Here is a 19,541-nt window from a genome sequence, read left to right as displayed (position 1 = left end):
CTTACAAAATAGTCTGAGATAAAAGTTGTATTTGAATGTTGCATTTATTCCCCCACCCACCCACTTTTCCATGGACCTCCCATATAGAGTGCCTTTGGTGCTACGTGCGTAACATTTTCAGGATTTTTTTAAAGGCCCACTTTCATCTTTATAGTCGAAAGTAATAAAAACAAAACTTGATTAAATGATAGACTTAGGGTTTATCATTATGTAACTAATTAATTTTTTTAATGTTGAGTCTAGCTTTACTCAGTATTCCTCTTTAGCGACACAATATAATCTGTATAATGTTACAAAATTTAAAAAAAGTGTCACAATGTGGCCTACACTTCACATCTTTTTCATCCAAAACAAAAGTATATTGCAAAGTATATTTAGTTTTTATTAAGACCAGAATTAACAAAATACTGAAAGTGCCACTTAAAAGTTAAAGCTTTCCTCCTAAAATCCCTAAGCCTTTTAAAAATGAGCAAACCTGCTTTAAAAGTGATTAACTTCCAAAACCTACTTGATGATAAAAACCTATATCTGTTTGTCTCATGAAGGAATGTTGGCTATGTGTATTAAAAATAAATGCTTCTCTCAGCTAAACTACAAGCACAACATGGTACTTGCAAGGAAAATATTCCAAAATATCTGAGTTTTACAATATATAAAGCTTTATAAATTATAAAATTCAATATATAAAAGTATTTGGCCACTTAACATAAAGCCTCACATTTCTTGTACTTGACAGGTTTATGAATGTTCTTTTTTTTTTTTTTTTTTTTTTTTTTTTTGCACACCCTCACCAGTAAAGCATGAAAGAGCCTGTTACATCAATACTATTGACATATGTATTGTTTTTCTCTTGAAAGCTAAGCAGTGTGTAGACCTCTTAAAAGCAAAAATAAAAATTCCTAGAAATTTCACCAATTTTTCAATTATCACCAAGGTATACCATATCCAAAATAGCTGCGAAAATTACAAACTGTAAACCCATTTGAAGTTCTATATTCTTAATTTTATCAAAATTACTGAAATGCACTACTTCCATTACAAGCGTGACTCAAATATAGGTTTATGAAATGTAATTCTGCCAAAAAAAATGTGTGATACGGTATGACTTTGTGATTAAGGACAAATTGTTGAAATGCTGAGAGAATTAAATTTTTGCTATACGTAATAAATGTGTAACACTAACTGTGTCCCTTCAAATCATACACAGCAGACTACATATGTTGCTAATGTGAAAATAGTTTCATAGGATCTTAGTTTTGATAGTCAGAAAGTTTTCATTTATGATAGATCCTGAAATTTGATTTACCTGTTGACTGTTTCGTCTGTTCACTCTGACAGACTTGGTCACAACTGAATTACCTGTTCAGGTGAAGGTGAACAGGTAATTACCTCAGTCTTGATGAATAGCATAAAATTCACCAATGAAGAAATGAAGGACAACCATATAGCAATCTTGGATACAGACATTCTAGTCAAAGCAGATGGGTCCATAAAAACCAAAGTGTACAGAAAACTCACATCAACCAGTATCTGGATTTCACATCCCACCATCCAGTAGTACACAAATTGGCAGTGGTAAGAACATTGTTAGATCACTATTACGAACTAGTGACTGAACCAGAGGACAGAATGGAAGAAGAAAACATTATAAAAGGGGCATTGAAACAATGTAATTACCCAAAATGGACAATAAAGAAGGTGAAACATCAAATGGAAATGAAAAGATCAGGAAATAAGATATCCAAAAATAAGAAAGACCAGAAAGTGGAAAAATCCAAAGGACAAGTTACAATCCCATACGTGAAAGGAATTTCAGAGAAAATCATTAATGCAATGAGGAAGGAAAACATCGGAGTGTCATTCAAACCACACACAAAACTCAGAAACTTTCTTGTACATCCAAAAGATAAGATAGAAGACAACAAGAAGTGTGGAATAGTATATGAAATCAGGTGTGGGAGCTGTGACAGAGTTTATTTTGGAGAGACGGGAAGAAAATTAGAAACAAGACTAGATGAACACAAGAAAGATGTAAAGGAAAACGTAAGTGAGAGAGTCAACACCAGATCCAAATGCTCAAACCCACCCCAGGGGGAGGGGGCAAGAGGGACTAATTAGTCATCATCAAGACTGAGGGATCTATCATAAATGAAAACTTTCTGACTACATATGCTGCTAGAGTTTTTTCTTAGCATCCTCAATAATTTGTTTCCAAGTGTCAGAATCTAACCAGCTTTCCAACCTCACTGAATGTTTTGGCAGGAGGTTAGAGGGAGTATGTTTGTTATGGCAAGCTGTAAATACCACCTGTCTCCAGCTTGGATTCTTCTCAGCACCTGGAGAAATACAATGAATTATTTGAACTGGGAACTGCAGAGCATGGACATCTGCCAAGGAAAAAGACAATAAAAATTCATTTGAAAAAAAAAAAGGGGGGGGGGATTCGAATTCAGTTGAAATTGTAATAACTCCTTTCCCTCCTTTCCTGAATAACTGACAATCATGAAAATTTTCTCAAAATTTGTTAAGATAACTTGCCCATAAACTAGAAAAGCACTCCGAGAGTGCAGACCTCAGCAGCTTTGATGTACCTATTCCTTCAAAATAAATTACCCTCTATAATCAAAAGGTGTGTTCAGAACTAGACCAAATAAGACCAGAAATAGACTGTCAACTCCTTTTGCCCTGGTCCTGGAGTGAATGTGCTTATGGTTCTATCTGTGACACATATGAGGATTCACACAGAGTACAAATCAATGAATTTTTTTTCATAATGACAACTTAGTTTTCATTATTAAAGTTTTCATTATTTAATTGGCTAAAACAAGACTTGCCTGTTATATCAGTCCTATCATCAATCAACAAATCTGCACTGATGATGGTTTTGTCCCTTGTTAATATGACCCGAGCTAGCCAGTCTCTTCCAAAGTATTTTTCAATCCACTCATACTGAAAAACAATGAAAGAAAATCTAAAACTTGTTAAAAAGCTAATCAATGACGTAAACACACACACACACACATACCCACACACAAACAGAGAGAGAGAGAGAGAGACAGAGAGAGAGCGAGGAGAGAGAGAGAAGCCAAGGTTATCTGCAACGAGTCATAATATTTCTGCCTAATTTTGCTTAAAATATGTGTTCATGTCATTAATACCTTTTCAACCGCACAATGCTGGTATTCTTTTAACGGTGCGGTGCATATGAATACTTCCACTCTGCAAAAGACAAATTATCCCTTTCCATCAAAACAGAAAGTAACACTTTAATTCTGAAATTATATATTGAAATAATCAGAATATATATCAATATTGCAACTGAACAGACCTCCAATCAATTTCAACCATGGATTTGAATTTGACTGTATGTGAAAAATGATCTTTATCATAACAAAGAAATTATGACATTCAGGCTTGAGTAATATTACCCAATCTGTATAAATGCTAAATCTCTTTCCTCCCCACCTTAAAATCCAGCTATTATTTTCAGAGCAATTTCTGCTTGCAATCTTGACCCTATGACATAGGGACAGAAATATTTTGACAATTTGCAAGTATTCATTTTCAAACTGTTTTCTCTGTTGGGCCTAAATCAGTTATGCACCTTGAATCATCTTGTTCATGAAGGGTCAGATCACATTTTTTGTCATGATGTAACTTTTTTTTTTCTAGAGATGCACATAAGCAAAACTGGGGGAGAGGGGCAGGACAAAAATAGTTTTTGACCATTGGTTATATAAACCACACCTAGAAAAAGTTTGTGACCAAAAAAATTGCAATCATATACAAAAAGCAGAAGATTAAAGACAATTTAAGCAAAAAACATGATATTATTCATTAGAGGGATTGTAGTATCATAATAAAATGAAATATCAAATTTTACTCAGACTAATTATTACCCTGTTCTTGCAGGAGTCCTTTTTCTTACCCTTCCATGGAAGATATTTCTTTTATGGCATCTATAGCACCTTCTATAGGAGGTAGTTCACGGAAAAACCCTTCACTAGAAAGAACTTCTATAATTTTACTCTAAAAACAAGAGAAAAAATTATTTAAATACAGTTCTTTAATTATACCTCAATCAGCAATGTGTGTGTAATTGAGAAATATTTTTACAAAGGATGTACATGTACATGTCTAGATGGATGGCATCTACCAAGATTTCTAGAGGACATTAAAAAAACCTTTGCTTTTTTTCAGTTACGGTCATTATATATAAATACACTCGCCTTCAGATCTTCGCGTATATCTCCATACTGTTTAGTAACATAAAACCCTCTTCTTTCTTCTAGTGCGATGTGCGGTTCATTTGGATACCGCTCTTTCCATTTTTTCAATAGAGAGCCTTCGAAATCCGCTAATACACAATCCATGTCTACCAAGACTCGCAAATTACGAGTTTCCCATAAACGTTTAGTTTTCTTATTTGATCTCGACATTTTGAAACTAAAGCGGAACAGGTGGAAATACCGCCTCAGCAGCAGAACCCAGCAGGTGTTTATTTCCGTGTTACGGAACCAGCTTATCTTGGGGGAGAACAGAGCCACCAAGTGACAGACAGGCTCTTTTGTGTAACAAAATACATATTTATTTTCCGTTGAATTCATTGTAAGGCTATCGTATTGTGGCGTCATACACATGTAAAAAGCAAAACGAAAAGAAGATAAACACACCAGCAAGAGAAAAAAAAACACTGTTTTTCATGTTGTTATTTTATTGTACCTTGGTCAGCAAAAAAACTACTTTTAATGACACATCACAGCGTTTTCATCATGGGAATTATCCCTGTAAAACTAAATTTCGTGAAAAAATATTAAAAGAAATGAAAAATAATAAACAGATAAAAGAAAAGAAACTAAAAGGAAAGAATACCTCTATTTATATTTTTGTTATTGTCGATACGCCTTTTCATAATGGAGAGCTGTTTTGTAAACGCGCAAAAGTGTTGTGTGAAGTCAGAAGAGTTCAATTTAACAATTTAACCAATAAACTCCCATCCATGTCACACATGTTATATTCTTAGGTGCATTGGATTTTTTTCTAAATAGTCTGCAGTTGTTTTTCCATGGCTAGTAGCAAGTATCGCATGTACTGCGTCAGCGCACCAAGTGCGACTGTGGTCTTGTGCGCGAGACATCGATCACTCAAAACGCGCTCTTCTCTCTTGGATACCGTTCTTTTAAACTCTTCATCCATGGATTTCCCTACAATAAAGAATAAAAGAATAGTAACAAAAAGTAATATATGTCACAGTCAATCTAGTGACTGTAGGTCTATGTTCTAGAATTATTATTATTATTATTATTATTATTATTATTATTATTATTATTATTATTATTATTATTATTTTATTTATTTATTTATTTATTTTTGATAAATGTTCCTGTTGCTAGAATATAACGAAATTTGGGGCGCAATATAAATATTTTATGGATTGAGCAACACGGCACTTATTTGTTTCCGGCCATCTTTGTGTTTGATACTTGTGTTTGATAAGGAAATTAACAGGCAAGAGGCACTCATTATTGGGTTATTTTTATTCACATTGAGTATAGAAAATAGCCATTCCCCAATTTCTTTTTTTTTCCATCTGCAATGTGCAATTTCCATTTGTTTTACCTTTCGGTGCGATGAATTTACTGTCAATGGCATCGTCCCCAAAGCAACCACTTCGTCGCTGCCAGCTCAGGATATTTTCAAGCCAATGATACCGGAAAAACTGTCGATAACCTAGCATTCCACACAGAGTAGCTGGAAATGACATACGTGCACAAAAGTGAATTATAAAGCATATACCAATACAGGGCGAGTTAAAAAGCTGGGGTATATGTTATATATATATATGACTTATAATCTAGACGAAAATGGCCCAAATTCCTACTCTCCACCACCAGTATTCCCAGCTGTTGCAAAATTATATATCAGTAGGCCTATATTAGTATTTCACACAATTCACCAAGCCAATCCCCCGATCAGGTAGGTCCATGGTTCCAGATCCTATTATGTATTTAATCAATAGTTTGATGTTCAGTTGTGCTTCAGATAGGCAGTAACATATATATCACAAAAGAATATGCTGTAAAAAGATTAATGGCACCACCTTCTTCCATGAAAAGATCACGTCTCCTCAAAGGGAATCCAGCTCGCGCTATGGTCTCCGCTTCTCTAAGCATGGCTGCGCAGAAACCTTCTGCTAATGTCTCTAAACTCGGTTGATAGTGTCTTCTTATTTTCACGTCCATCGCTGGTCGGCAACCTGCCTACAGTAATTTTTGAAATATTAACAAGGCAACAAAGCTACCAAATGTACAGACGAATAGCAAAAAAAACAAAAAAACTTTAAAAACTTTCAATGGTACAGCATGTAGCAGATGCCAATCGTAACTAATAAACTGGGCATATAAAACCTAGAAAAATATAACGAATGAAAAATTTTCAAAAGAATTTTTAAAACAAACATGTATGAGAAAGCTGGTCTACAAAAATAACATATATTACAGTTCAAAGAATAATTTCTGCAAGCATGAAGAAGGAATTACCATATTTACAAGGGATTTTCTAAAAGATACATATAAAGCGTGAGTAATTGCCCTGTAACGTATACAAAACATCACTGCCAGTTTCACAGGCGCACACAAATAAAATTCACATGCTAAAAATCAACCGGACACCAAGCAAGGCTTTAAAACTGCACCTTCTTCAAATTTCTTGCCGTAAAGACCTACTTATTTTCCTTCCAGTCTGTAAAGCACAGAATGTGAGCAGAAAATCTGTCCAGTGCAAAGATCACAGCTTTTAGGTATTTCTTTTAGGTATTCTGTTTGAAACTGTATGGCGGCATGTGGTAGGATTTAGCGACAATAATTGGACAAAGGTACTTACTAATACGCATCTTTAAACTAAAGTTAACCAGTTATCAGTTTTTTGAAAATGAGAGTATAATCTTTTTTTCTAGCAGCACTAGCGTTAAGACGCCCAATCTTACATACGTTGCATGACTAGCTATTACCTGATACTCCTTCAATTGCATGTGTAGCCATACTTAAAATGTAGAAGACGCTCTTGTCATACGACGAAAGTGATAATTTTCAAAATTAAAGCCATCATGCACATACCTGAACTCCAATTTCCAGATAGAAAATTTGGTGCGAGAGAGAGTAACCACGGTAACCCGGTGACGTCATTCGTCTCCAACAAGTATCCGATATTTCACAGGGGTTTTGAGATAAACTGTAAAATATAAAGAAACAAATATGTAAAAAAAATCAGATAGCCTGTATTCAAATGCCTTATTGATGTAAAACTTACATTTATGTGTTATGGTTTAACCCCCTCCCCCCCCAAAAAAAAAGAAACAATTGAGATCCTATGTCTTAAATTGTCTCAGCAAACCATAGAAAGCATATTTTTAATCCTGTAACTAGAATAATTTGAAGAGTCTTAATCGATATTTCATGTGCATGTAGTTAACTTATTTAACTACATTGCAAAAAAAAAAATGAAAATGGAATAGACTGATTTCCAAAAGGTTGAAAAGAAAGCTTTAGGGAGAATTTTAGAGTAAGTTACACATTCCTACAAGTATTTTCTATATACCATTGTGAATCTCTTAACTTCTATCGTGTTTCTATTATTATGAAACCATTCAAGCGAGTAATCATCACGTTTTTCGATATATGAAAGTTTCATACATATAATTTGTTTGGGCTCTGATATATCGATGATTTAGTGCATGTTCTTATGGCCAAATGTACAATAATTAGATCAAAGCCAAGAAAGAACAATAAAAACATCACTTGTCATTCCATTACTTAGGCGGTAACCCGCTGTTTTACATGTAATTTCCGATCTCCATTTCAATTTTAAGGTTCATAGCAGAATCTGAAATTAATGTTTTTTCATCCATCCTTAATTTTTGACAGCCTTCCGACAGAAAATTTAGATGCCCGTCAATGTAAACTTAAAAAACACTGACCGTCTTCCATAAGACCCAGTATCAATCCGCCCCTGTATTGTGGGATATTTCAATTCTCCAAAGGAGAAGTTTCTGGTCCTCACAAGGGAATGTCTTTCAGAAATTTAAACTACCATGTAGGATATGTCTTTGTTTTTCTTAGTTCTAACTCAAAATAGCAGATATTTGATTGCCATCCATGGATTAAGCAGTCAACGCAATGAGAGTGTAAGTGCTGTGACAACATTGAATACGTACCCGGCACACTGTAGTAGGGGTAGCAATGTAGCGTCTAGTTCCGAAAGACGGCACTAAAACAAGTTTTGGCAAACCGCCCTAAGCACGTGTCGCATTTATCCTGTTATAAATAAGTTATCATAATGATGCATCTATGAAGAGCTACTTAAAAGGTGTAATATCCTAATAGATGCAATATCATTTCGGCCCCTAAAAGCTTTGATAGGATATTACATCTTTTTAGTAGAACTTCAAAGATGAATCATTATGATAACTTTTTTAAAGATATATACGGTGATTTGATATGAAACGCACTTACCCTGTTGTACCAAATAACTCTGTCAGGCAGTCATCGGAGTCTTTTTCGTGCATAGCTTCTCCGGACATTGCAGGTGTTACTGCCCTGGTCATATCGATGTCTTTACTTTCTGACTCGATCCCCCAGAAACCATTCCTGAGATTTGCCCCGATTCCTTGTACAATGAAATAACATTATTGCATTTCTGTTGCATCACCTTTTTTTCACATTCAGTTTTTTTTAAATAATAGATGATGATGATGTCTCGAGTCATATAATACTTTCAAAGATAAAGAATTTATATGTTATTAGCACATCTTTAAAATAAATATCTATTATTCAAACAATGGTGCTAGGAATTAATTTAGATTTGCCTCAGTAAAAGAAAAATTACTCTCCGTTTGAAAATTGCCATTTAGAATGATTGGACTCGAGTAAGATCAATAACCCTGGTATAAGAATATTCTTTGTAATACTTACTATGGAAATAACGCGGCGATTGTTTTTGTACAAAGGGTATTGCAGTGTTACTTATATATTCCGCTGCCTGTTGAAGGACATGTATATCACTGAAAATATCTGGTTCCACCAAAGCAACCACAGAGCCTGTGTATTTTCCTAACAGTAGCTGCATTTGATCTGAAATTTGAGTCAGAACTTTTACGCTCAAACCACTCCGCTAAACATGTTATAATTTGATATACGATATATGGTGGCATTTTTACCACTCGTAGTAATGTTCAAACACCTAAAAGAACTTGTAACAAGAGATACAGGAATATGCACAGACAGCTTTCGTACAAGGATCTAGAGGATGTCTGTGCATGCTTCCCCTCTTCCCAAACAAAAATTGATTTTCCACCATCTTTCCAAGAAATGACGAAGTCACACACTCCGAGGCCCTCAACCTCAACCTCGGTATGTTAAGAAAAGTCGGGAAAGGGGGAGGCATTTTGTTATGTCGTATTTCAGCCTAATTCTTAATAATCTGAGCCTACATATATATATATATATCACATGTGTTCACATGAAGATATGGATACTTTTCAGAACATTCTTAACGACGAACACGCATTTATTGTTATCTTTATGTGATCATTCTTCCCTTCTTATATATATATAGGCCTACAGATAACAATCCTACACATGTACAGAGGGAGGCGGAAACATGATAATAGCATACTAACATCAAATTACGTTCACATTAGTAGACAATTATGTGTAAAAAGATTTAAAGAGGCAGTGCATGAGAGTTGATCATGTGCTGTGTTAACCTACGCAATATGAGACCAATTTAGTTACAGAGACAAAACATGTACTGTTTACCTATAAATGCGAGTTAATCTAACGGTGGTTTCCGTTTTATTGTTGAACTGTCTCTTTTTGGGTGCCTTCACAATGCATCTATCGTACTATAGTTACTGCTCACCAACTCCATGGAGACTCTCGCTGAATGTAAAAAGATTAACAGATCCTGGCGTTGAGTAGAATACAAAAAAAATAGTGATTATACAGGTACGTTGGATACAAGAGGAGGCGTGTTCATCTGTAAATCTGATTGCTTCCAGCGAGAGTCCCCGTGAAGTAGTGCGCAGTAGTTAGTTCGATAGCTTCATTGTGAAGGCACCCTAAGTTCCACGTTTCCCTAGTGTCAACTTTTGTAGAAGAGTTAATTGAACATGGAGGAAATTTGAAAGAAAATATCGCAGTTGAAGCATAGTATTCATTAACCATGTTTGCAGCTAAACAAATTAAATGGAAGAGGGTCAGAGCCCTGAAAGCAAATGTCGCTGATGATTGTTACTTTGCACTTCTTGTATTATGCTCAGGTATTTTTGATGGGAATTAATGCCGCAGTATGCATGGAAGACTCAAGGCTGTTTTACACAGAAAGTCTAGCACTTTTTTAAACAGATTTATTTCTACAATAATGATATATACAAAATAAATAAATTCAGAGCAGGCGGCACGTCGCCACAGCATTACATTATGTGCTCGCCTGCGGTATTATAGTAAATCGTAAATAAATAGATTAATTATAACGATATAAAGGTAAAAATAATGCGTTAATTTAAATGAAAGTAAATAAATGAGTTAAGTATGATAATATAGAAGTAATAATAATAATTGTGATAACACTATTAGAACACATATAAATATTGGTGAGAGCAACAGGGAAGGGGGCCTAGGCACGGGGAGATGTATGCGGGAAGTGACAGACCAGCTGATCAGGAGAGGAGACGGGTGGGTGGACTTGTCAAAGAATTTAAACATTATCAATTAAAAACCACGAAACAATTTCAAAGACTTTGTCGTTCTGTCCAGTTGTTAAAGTTTTGTGACCGTGTAAAAACAAAGAAATCTTATCAAGTTGCGTTCTAAAGTTTGTATTGTTAGCACCCAGGACACTCTCAATAGACAAATGAAAACCACGATACTTCAACTGCCTCAGTGGGCCCTGGAAGAAAAAATGGCGTATAGTCTCAGGTTTCCCACACGAGCAGTTTGGAGAATTCACCGAGTTCCAATTGTGGTTATATAGTTGGGATTTGAACAAAAGATCTACACGTGCACGGTTTAGATATTTTTCATTCTTTCTTTCTAACTTTAGGGTGATTGTTGATAACGAACCAGGAAAGAGTTCACATTTCAAAGAATGCTTAAGTGACGCGACATTTAGGGTGTACTTCTGTTCGAGACTGAGACTATTCCATGACGACAAGAGTAAGTATTCAGGACCCTGGAAAGTAAACTTAGCTGGGATAATGTAATCTCTGTACGAGGACTCTCTTGTTTGCGAGATCATTGGATTTTTAAAAGACAAGAAATCTCTGATTATATATGTAGGAGCCATGTTGTGATGAGTGGAGAACTCAATCAACTCAATCTGTTTTGCATGCATTATTCTACGGTTTTCCAGAGTAGCCCAGTTCAACACTTTAAGAACCTTAAGTGCGTTCGAACCAGGCAGAGCACCCAAAAACAAGCAGACCAGCTTGTTAATGTATAGAAGAAAGTTTAGAAAGATTCCTTTTAGTTGCTGAGTGATAAAGGATGTCGCAGTAATCAAGACAAGACAGAACGTAGGCGTTGTAGGGTATAGTATGTTCAAGTGCCTAGATCGGAGACTATGAGACAGGGACTTAAGAGGGTTCAGGGCCTTTTGGGCCTTAGTAGCTAAATAACTAATATGTTCGGCACTAGACAGTTTGGAGTCTAGTACGAATCCGAGATGTTTATGGATGGTTTCCGGGGTATCATTAAGTCACATAATATTAAATTTCTGTATTTATTTGCTGTGTCCTTGGTAGAGAATATGACCTCACAACTCTTATCAGGTTTGAACTCCAGTTTCCACCTTGAAGACCATTCCTCAAGCTTTGAAAGATCCGATTGAATTGTATCGTGCGATTGGCTGTCAGAAGGAATAAACTGAGCAAAAGGCGCCTTACCCCCTTTATACAAGCAGGGGTACCTAGCAATAGTCCAAAAAATTCTAAAAGACGCCGTGTCTAGACCCAAATTTTAAGATAAGATTGCATATATCCTCTTTCAATTTGTTTTGTTGCTAATTGATTTTCCGTATTAGCGGCGTTCGCTTCAGGACGCACGAAATGGATGGCCACCTGACAATTGTGGTAATTGATAAACAAGATTTTCTATTCTCCATGGCATTGCCATGCCTTAGAATTCAACATGATCATGAAGCGTCGTGTCATCCACAGGGATGTGTATAGTCTCGAAACTGAGATAGTTAGGCCTACGTGTTGGCAGAGAGAGAGAGAGGGAGAGAGGGAGGGAGAAGGAGAGATTGCAAACAAATTTGACTGACATCAATCTAGGCTTATTTATCAGTTTATCGTCGGTTAAGTATTGCTGCACGAGATACTCTGTTGTCATTCCAAATTCGCCCTATTATAGAACCCGAATACACACATGATGCAGCTTAGAGATCTATGTCTTGTTAATTGTTAATTCTACTGTTTTGAGGGGGGCGTCTAATATATATCGTGTTGGAATATTGGATGGCAGGTGAAGCTTTCTAGTGGCAACTAAGAGAGCATTCACATTGAGAAGAGCAGAGGTATAACAAGACCGAGACCTACATGAAAGGAAGACCGCGTAATCCTTTAATGGTCTCTCAGTGACATTCATTGTGAATGCTCTCAAAATCTTTTAAGGAACTATTCAAGCCTTAAACTGAATTTACAATTGAGATTGTATGTGATGGCATTACCTCACTGCCAATGTAAATGTCCTAATTGCGTGTCCGCTTGGAACCGAATGCAATTGGGATCGTACCCTGAACTTATTAGGTTTGTTACAACTCCCTTGCTACTGAAAACCAATCGCACGTCCGATACACAAGAGAGAGAGAGAGAGGGGGGGGGGGGGGAAGGGCAGAGAGAGAGAGAGAGAGAGAGAGAGAGAGAGAGAGGGAAATGCAAGATTACAGTATACACAAGTATTTTCTTCCATGTTAATAATATTGTTTTTTAGCTGAGTGTGGCTTGTTTCACGTGCTTGTAGACATATTGACCTTTCCAAGAGATATTCAGCTTAACATATTGTTTCCATACTAAAAACCACTGAAAGCGACATTTAGAGATTCAATGCCTTTACTGGATAATGTTATTTTCGACGCCTAATGGTTGAACGTTTCTCTCATCAGCAAAAGACAAATGAAAGAAAGCATGAAATGATGTAAATCGTTTTTATATACCCAGGTGCTCCTTTTGCCATTCGGGAGGGAAAGGTCCTTTTATTCAATACAAATTTCTATGCATATGCTCAAAAATATACATTTGGAAGACGGAAATGTGAACCCAGCATCACCCCTTCTCGCCCTGAGTTTCAGAGGAATGTAAAAAAAGCTTGGTCAAACAGTTAATGTTTCTTATAGGATGTGTTACTCAGGATACCACTCTTCTTTTCAACCTCAATTTGATCACGGTAACGTCTCTGATCAAAGCGCCTGAGGAGCCCTTTGTCTTTTTGGTTCCATGGAAAACAAGTGTTAACAAGCGAGGCTATAGAATCTGTAGAAGCACTTAACACAGTACGCAACGAAGCCTGCAAATTTAATGCACTCTAGCAAGACCAAGTTATTGTCACAAATGGATTCCGGGATGCGGTCTTAAAACCTATGGTAAGCACATGCGGTATACAATACCTTAGGATGACCATTGAGGACAAAATGTAGCCTAAACTTTAAAGATAAACATGAAGAAAGATAAAAATAACGATAAATCTTTGAAGTGGAAAATTTACCCACAAAAATTACAAATCAAGGAATTAACCATTTCAAATCAGCCACTTCTGTTTGAAGGTGGATACTTCTGTGTGCCAATGGTGCTGCTTTTAATCCTGTGGGGCATGAATTATCAAAGACGCTTTCCGATTAACACTCACGCTAACCGCCTACATGCAATAAGTGTTTATCCAAACGACGGACATATGAATGTATTGAAACAAAGGCAAATGGCTAAAAAAATTTTTTCAATGTGGTTTATGGCAAAAAAAGACATCTTTAAAAGTTGTTCAGTAAGAAAAAGGGTGGGTGGGGTGGTAAGAATACCACAACTGTTTAAAACCATCTATAATTCTGCCTCTATATACATTTTGATTTTTTAAAAGGTATAGCGTGCACTACTGAAGGATTGAATGCCTCCTTTTTTTCAGTCATTAATTTCCTGTCTTCTAAGTATTCAGAAAGGCGAGGTAGGGTTGTTGCAAAGCACGAGCATAAAGGTGTCCCTGGCTGCTCGTTGACATTCTGAAAAAATCTTAAAAGAAAGAGCGGATTGACGCAGCCGCTCCGGCTAGACGACACATATAATATTCAGACGAAAACTAACATATGTCTCTTTATACAAACAAACCACTTAAATATTATCAGTGGGTCGACATATTGGTAGGGACACGTTAATATGAGACAAAGACTGCAATGAATAAATAAATAAATAAATGATGTAAAAATGGAGGAAAGAAAAGTTTTAGAGCTTAAGTGAGCTCACCAATATTCTACTAAGGTGCACGAGAAATGATGAGAGCGTTTCGAATCCTTGTTTAGTTGGATAGTTCAAGCATTAATGATTTATTGCATTACTTCAAGCAAATAAAAAGAATGACACCTTAATGGCATGCTAGATAATTTAGAAGGAAGTAAGCTTTAATGTAAACCCTACCTAATACAAACCCTAATTTGAAATTACACTGGAAATCACAGAAGGCCTCACTACGTCAATACACCTATTTAAAGAAAATGTTGGTGATTTTGAACGTCTTCCATAATGCGCCTCAGGACAGTTTAAATAAGCCCGAGGTACTGGAAACAGCAGAGCTACACTGATGTACCAGTATAGTGGAGGCAAGCTTCCAGCAAAATTTGGAACTCGGGGTATAGAGGTTTAAATACACAATAAAGTGTACTAGAACATAGTATAGGCCTAGGTTTACACAACTCAAGTTGAATGGAAGGGACTTTGATATACCCAATCATCAATATATAACCAGTGGAAGATCCAAATGGGGGCACAGCCCTTTGTATTTTTGTTAAGGTGTCCGGGGTAAAAATTTCCCACGAAAAACTCATTTCAATCTAACATAATGTTGGGAATGATATTGACTCTACTACTGGATCATACGTATTTGAAACGGGTGTCGCAACTTTATTACAAGACCCTCTTCAGTTGGACTGATGTTGAGCTGTCATCGATGTCACATGGTGACAATCTTCACGGGATGTCACCACGTATTTCGTGTGTGCTTCTTGTCTTGGTACGCGAAAAACAACAAATTTTAAGATTCGCCTACCCTTGAGTACTGTACATGGGCTACTTAAAATGTTTAATGTATAATGTATAATTTCAAATATATATATATATCAGAATATTTGGAGAAATGCTAAAATGTTTGACTTTTTACTTCATTTTACCTATATTGCATGGCATTTCATAACTTTAAAAATTATCAATTTATCTCTGATAGTAAAAACAAAACACAGCAAATGTGTAACTAAAAATGTTAGGAGTATCACACTTTCAAGCAAATAAATGATTTCAACCTCTTATTTACATGTCACATTATTCATAAAGCACCCGTATTGCTGGTTCAACGTCTAGGTTAATGTTAACTGGCGTGACTTAGCTTTCGTTTTGTATACTAAGTTTTATCATTTATGAATTCTTTTTTGCTGTAAATTAACAAAACCTACGGCCAACAGACAAGACTGACCAAAGGTAGAGATAAAAATTTTGCCAGGGGTGAAACACCCTGTGATTAACGACAATGTGGCATCTCAACACTTATAACGATACTCGTTCAACTTGCTCAAAATATTTTCATAATAAAGAAATGGTATAGAATAGAATGTACAATGGACATGATGTGATAAATTCAATTCTCAACACCATAGTTTTAATTGTGGTACATAATCTTATGTCTATGGCACGAGTTAAGAGAAGAAAATGCAGGTTAATTAGTACATATCCACTGTCTTCAGCCTCATTAATCTTCATGCAACAAAGCACCCCGGTAGTTTTCACCGTAACAAAGCCATGTTCTTTTGGCTGACTGAATCGGTTCAATAATGTTCGGTGTTATGTAAGAAGTCAAATACATCCCAGAGTTTGTCACTTATTGTTCCTTTGATTTAAAAATCGTTCATGCACATGGACTGAATCTGACACAAGCCGACCTAATATTCTAAAAAGTTTTTGAAAATCGATACAATGTAACAAGTAACACGTAGGGGAAACGGTGTGATTTCTCAACGGCGATTAACAACCTAGGTAAAATGCCAACTCTAGTAAACTATTAAATCGTATCTATATAAATTGTTTTCTAAATGTAGTTAACATTATTTCTTAACAGTACAAAAAACCTTGACATGGGAACGACACAAGACAGCAATGCTCTTTTTACATTTACTAAAAGAGAGAGCCAGAGAGACTGACTTAACTACGATTAATTCTCAACATCCGTCTTACCATCTGCAATTCTGGTACCGATTATCGCATCTAGATTCACGTTTTCGATTTCTTCCGAAAAAAAATGTAATATTCCTTGCACTGACATAATCACGGTTCGAAGTAAATCTCTGTTTACGTTGTAACTGGAGCCAAAATGCTGTAGATGTTTGATGTCATCATTAACAAATCCAGATACAATGGCTGAACATACACACATAAGCAACGGAAATTGAATTATCGTCATGCTTATCTTCAACATAAAGTGCCCTACGACATGAACTTAAATATCGCTGAATGGAAAGCTGGAGTGCCTTAAACAAGGTTTTAAGCCAAAATCTCTTCGTGTGGGAGGTGCGACGCAAGTTCCTGTTTTGTCCTCAACAATCCTCAAATTTAGTTCTATCGATGTTTTAATAAGACTAAACGCGACAGAAATTAAAGAGACACCTTGCGTGCAAATAGATGATGGGTGATTAAGACTAGAAAGGTGTTGTTAATGGCAGCATTCATCGATTCCCCCCAAACAGGCAATGGTTTGTAATTGAATATACGTAAACTGTCCAACTGTCCAATGAAAATACATCTCTGACGCCGGCCATAAGCTGCAATGCAGATATTCAGCATCAGTATTCAGTCTGTTTCGCATCATCTTTTGCGTTGTTTGAAAACTTCGTCACGGTTTCTTGCATTAGGCAATATTTGAATTTCTTGTTTGTTTTCTTTCTGCGCTTGCTCTTCGTTTTTCCCCCGCTTTGATTATCCTTTTGACAAACTCTGAAAAAATTTAACAAACACACAACTGTTAACACTTTTGAAGCATATTTTCCGATAAGCTGATTAATTTCATTTTAAGGCTCGCCGTTTTGTGTGAATAAAAAACGTATGTCATTGGTTGACCTGTGCATGTCACAAATACATGGTATTATTTTCCCTACATACACTGTACCTCAAATTTGTAAAAAAAAACATTTGTTATGTTTAATAATTAAGTGTTATGTTTTGGCATAAACGGACAAACTATCGGGTTGAGCTTTGGAGGAAAGACTACCCGCCACCACTTCTACATGTACATTCAGCGGCGTTTACTTCGCATAATCATTGGAGGTAACAGGGATATATCGCCGAAACTTTTGTATTTCATATAATGTAAATGCAATATGTAATCATTTGCGTCTGATATCTCGTCACGCTTCGCCAGTATGTTTACTTCTACAAGAGTTCTTCTTGCAGCATTTATTAATTTTGTTGTATAGTTTTAACTTTTTAATAAATTGGCAGGAAAATGCAACCACTTAATTTAGAAGCAGCCGAAATGGTGGCAGACGTCTGGATATGTGGTCGAACCTTTATGAGACAACAGCTTGATAAGTATTCCATTAGTTTAATGTATAAAAACGTGATTTCCATGTCCTTCCTTTTAGTGTCTTTAGTGGGAGAGCATTAAAATGCCCATTGCCTTATCCCCTGACGGTTCCAATTCCGCGTACCAGAAACCCAAGGTTTTGCAATATTACCTTACATTTGGGTCCTGTAAAAACCATGGAAATAAGTTATAAAATGCACAAGTTAAACGTGGATGTCCATAAATGCATATCATTAACCCTGTTTACCCCGTTCATATCAACAGGAAGTCACCAGATCTACTGTACGTATGTGTTTTTGTCTTCTTTGTGAATGTGAATGTTCACCTTGCCGGTTTGTCTAGAGACATAATTACTATAGACTGCGGTTAGAGTTAGCTGTTCTCTAAACATAACACTAAACACCTCCACTCAATCATATCTGGCATTTTGTTAACTGGCTTTTAAAATTTTGAAAAGTCGATCAGTTTTGTGTAGAATACGACGTGCACCTGCGGCATTCTAATCAAGCACTGGTTCACGATTTGAATACCCTGCATCCTACGCCTCGATGTTCTTAAATCAGAGGCCTTTGTTTAAAATACTGAATCAATAGAATATGCCGCTTGTCAAAATTGGTTAGAAAACGTTAACAAGTTTATGATGTTATCATAAAACGTGTACTGTAACGTGTTTTTGTTTATTGTTTATTCTGTGTGGTTTGCACAATGCCCTTTCTGGAATCCATCACACCACGTGACTTTGTTAAGTAACATTTTTGAAGTTGGCGTAAACACAAAAATAAATGATAAACAAATAGTATGTCCTTCATTCTTAGATCATTCGATCTATCATCCAAACGATTAATTTATAAGAAAAATGCTTGCATGTCCACCACAATGAATGGCACTCTGTTTCATAGTTGTAAAACATTTTTTTCATTCAGATGTGTCTATATGAAAAACGAGGAAAAAAACAGAAATAAATATAGAGAAACCGTTAGAAAAGGCTCACTACTTCCAAAGTTGTTTGGTTGATACGACATGTTAGACATGACGAAGCAAAGAAAGCACGGAAGAAAAGGCCACCACCTTTGCTCTATCAGTCCATTTCAACGCCTATACAATGACTAGACATAAAAAGTACAGTGATAGAAATTGACCTTTTTGCATGCGAACGCGGTGATTTTATTCTATTTTCTTCTGTGCCACTTCGTTCTGTGACAACTTTATGAAATGATATGAATAATGGGATTCGTGACATAAAGTGTGCGGAAATGATACAGAATCGTTGCAGATATCACGCCGGTCACACAACATCCCTTTAAGAAAATAACCAAAGTGGAAAAGAGACCCAGATCTTGAAAAGTAATAAAAACAAGTAGGTGTCGTAGATAATGAGGTGTGTATGCCTTCTTTGCAAAACAGAACTCATATTGCGATTTATTAATGTTATGAGACGTCATGCACATCGACCCACTGAGCACGGCTGTGTTTTTGCTTTTCAGATGTATGAAAAATTCGATCTCAAGTTGGATAGGATCGTTAAATGGAGTAATTTTAGTTTCTTCCAGATATTAGTCCCATTTCCGTGTCGCTCTTTGATGAGATGCACTATCTAATAAGCCTTCAGATCTCCATCGATGCTTTAATAATGTTGTTTATTGCATTTAAAACTTTTTGCAATTAAATTAAAGAAGGCAATCTCTTTCTGAGCCAACAGGAAATGGTTGCTTTATC

The 19,541-nt window shown here is 36.0% G+C and overlaps 2 protein-coding genes across 2 annotated transcripts; both read right to left on the bottom strand.

Annotated features, from left to right (window-relative positions):
• Positions 1-361: 361 nt before the first annotated feature.
• On the bottom strand, positions 362-4,507 carry LOC106169596 (5'(3')-deoxyribonucleotidase, mitochondrial). The gene is made up of 5 exons (XM_024075759.2): positions 4,230-4,507; positions 3,929-4,029; positions 3,159-3,219; positions 2,835-2,949; positions 362-2,336 (listed from the first exon to the last, which is right to left on the bottom strand). The coding sequence occupies exons 1-5, from the start codon at positions 4,437-4,439 to the stop codon at positions 2,176-2,178; spliced, it is 648 nt and encodes a 215-aa protein (XP_023931527.2). The 5' UTR covers positions 4,440-4,507; the 3' UTR covers positions 362-2,175.
• A 196-nt stretch (positions 4,508-4,703) lies between these two features.
• On the bottom strand, positions 4,704-17,231 carry LOC106171878 (UPF0764 protein C16orf89 homolog). The gene is made up of 7 exons (XM_087007259.1): positions 16,481-17,231; positions 8,970-9,128; positions 8,511-8,664; positions 7,116-7,230; positions 6,101-6,260; positions 5,620-5,751; positions 4,704-5,204 (listed from the first exon to the last, which is right to left on the bottom strand). Exons 1-7 carry the CDS (start codon positions 16,719-16,721, stop codon positions 5,041-5,043), a joined length of 1,125 nt encoding a protein of 374 aa, XP_086863385.1. The 5' UTR covers positions 16,722-17,231; the 3' UTR covers positions 4,704-5,040.
• Positions 17,232-19,541: the final 2,310 nt, after the last annotated feature.

This window comes from Lingula anatina, chromosome 2, assembly GCF_051362555.1.
Source record: "Lingula anatina isolate TDL-2025a chromosome 2, LinAna3.0, whole genome shotgun sequence".
NCBI lineage: Eukaryota > Metazoa > Brachiopoda > Lingulata > Lingulida > Lingulidae > Lingula > Lingula anatina.
Note: the sequence above shows the minus strand (reverse complement) of the source record. Positions and strands in the feature narration are given on the sequence as shown.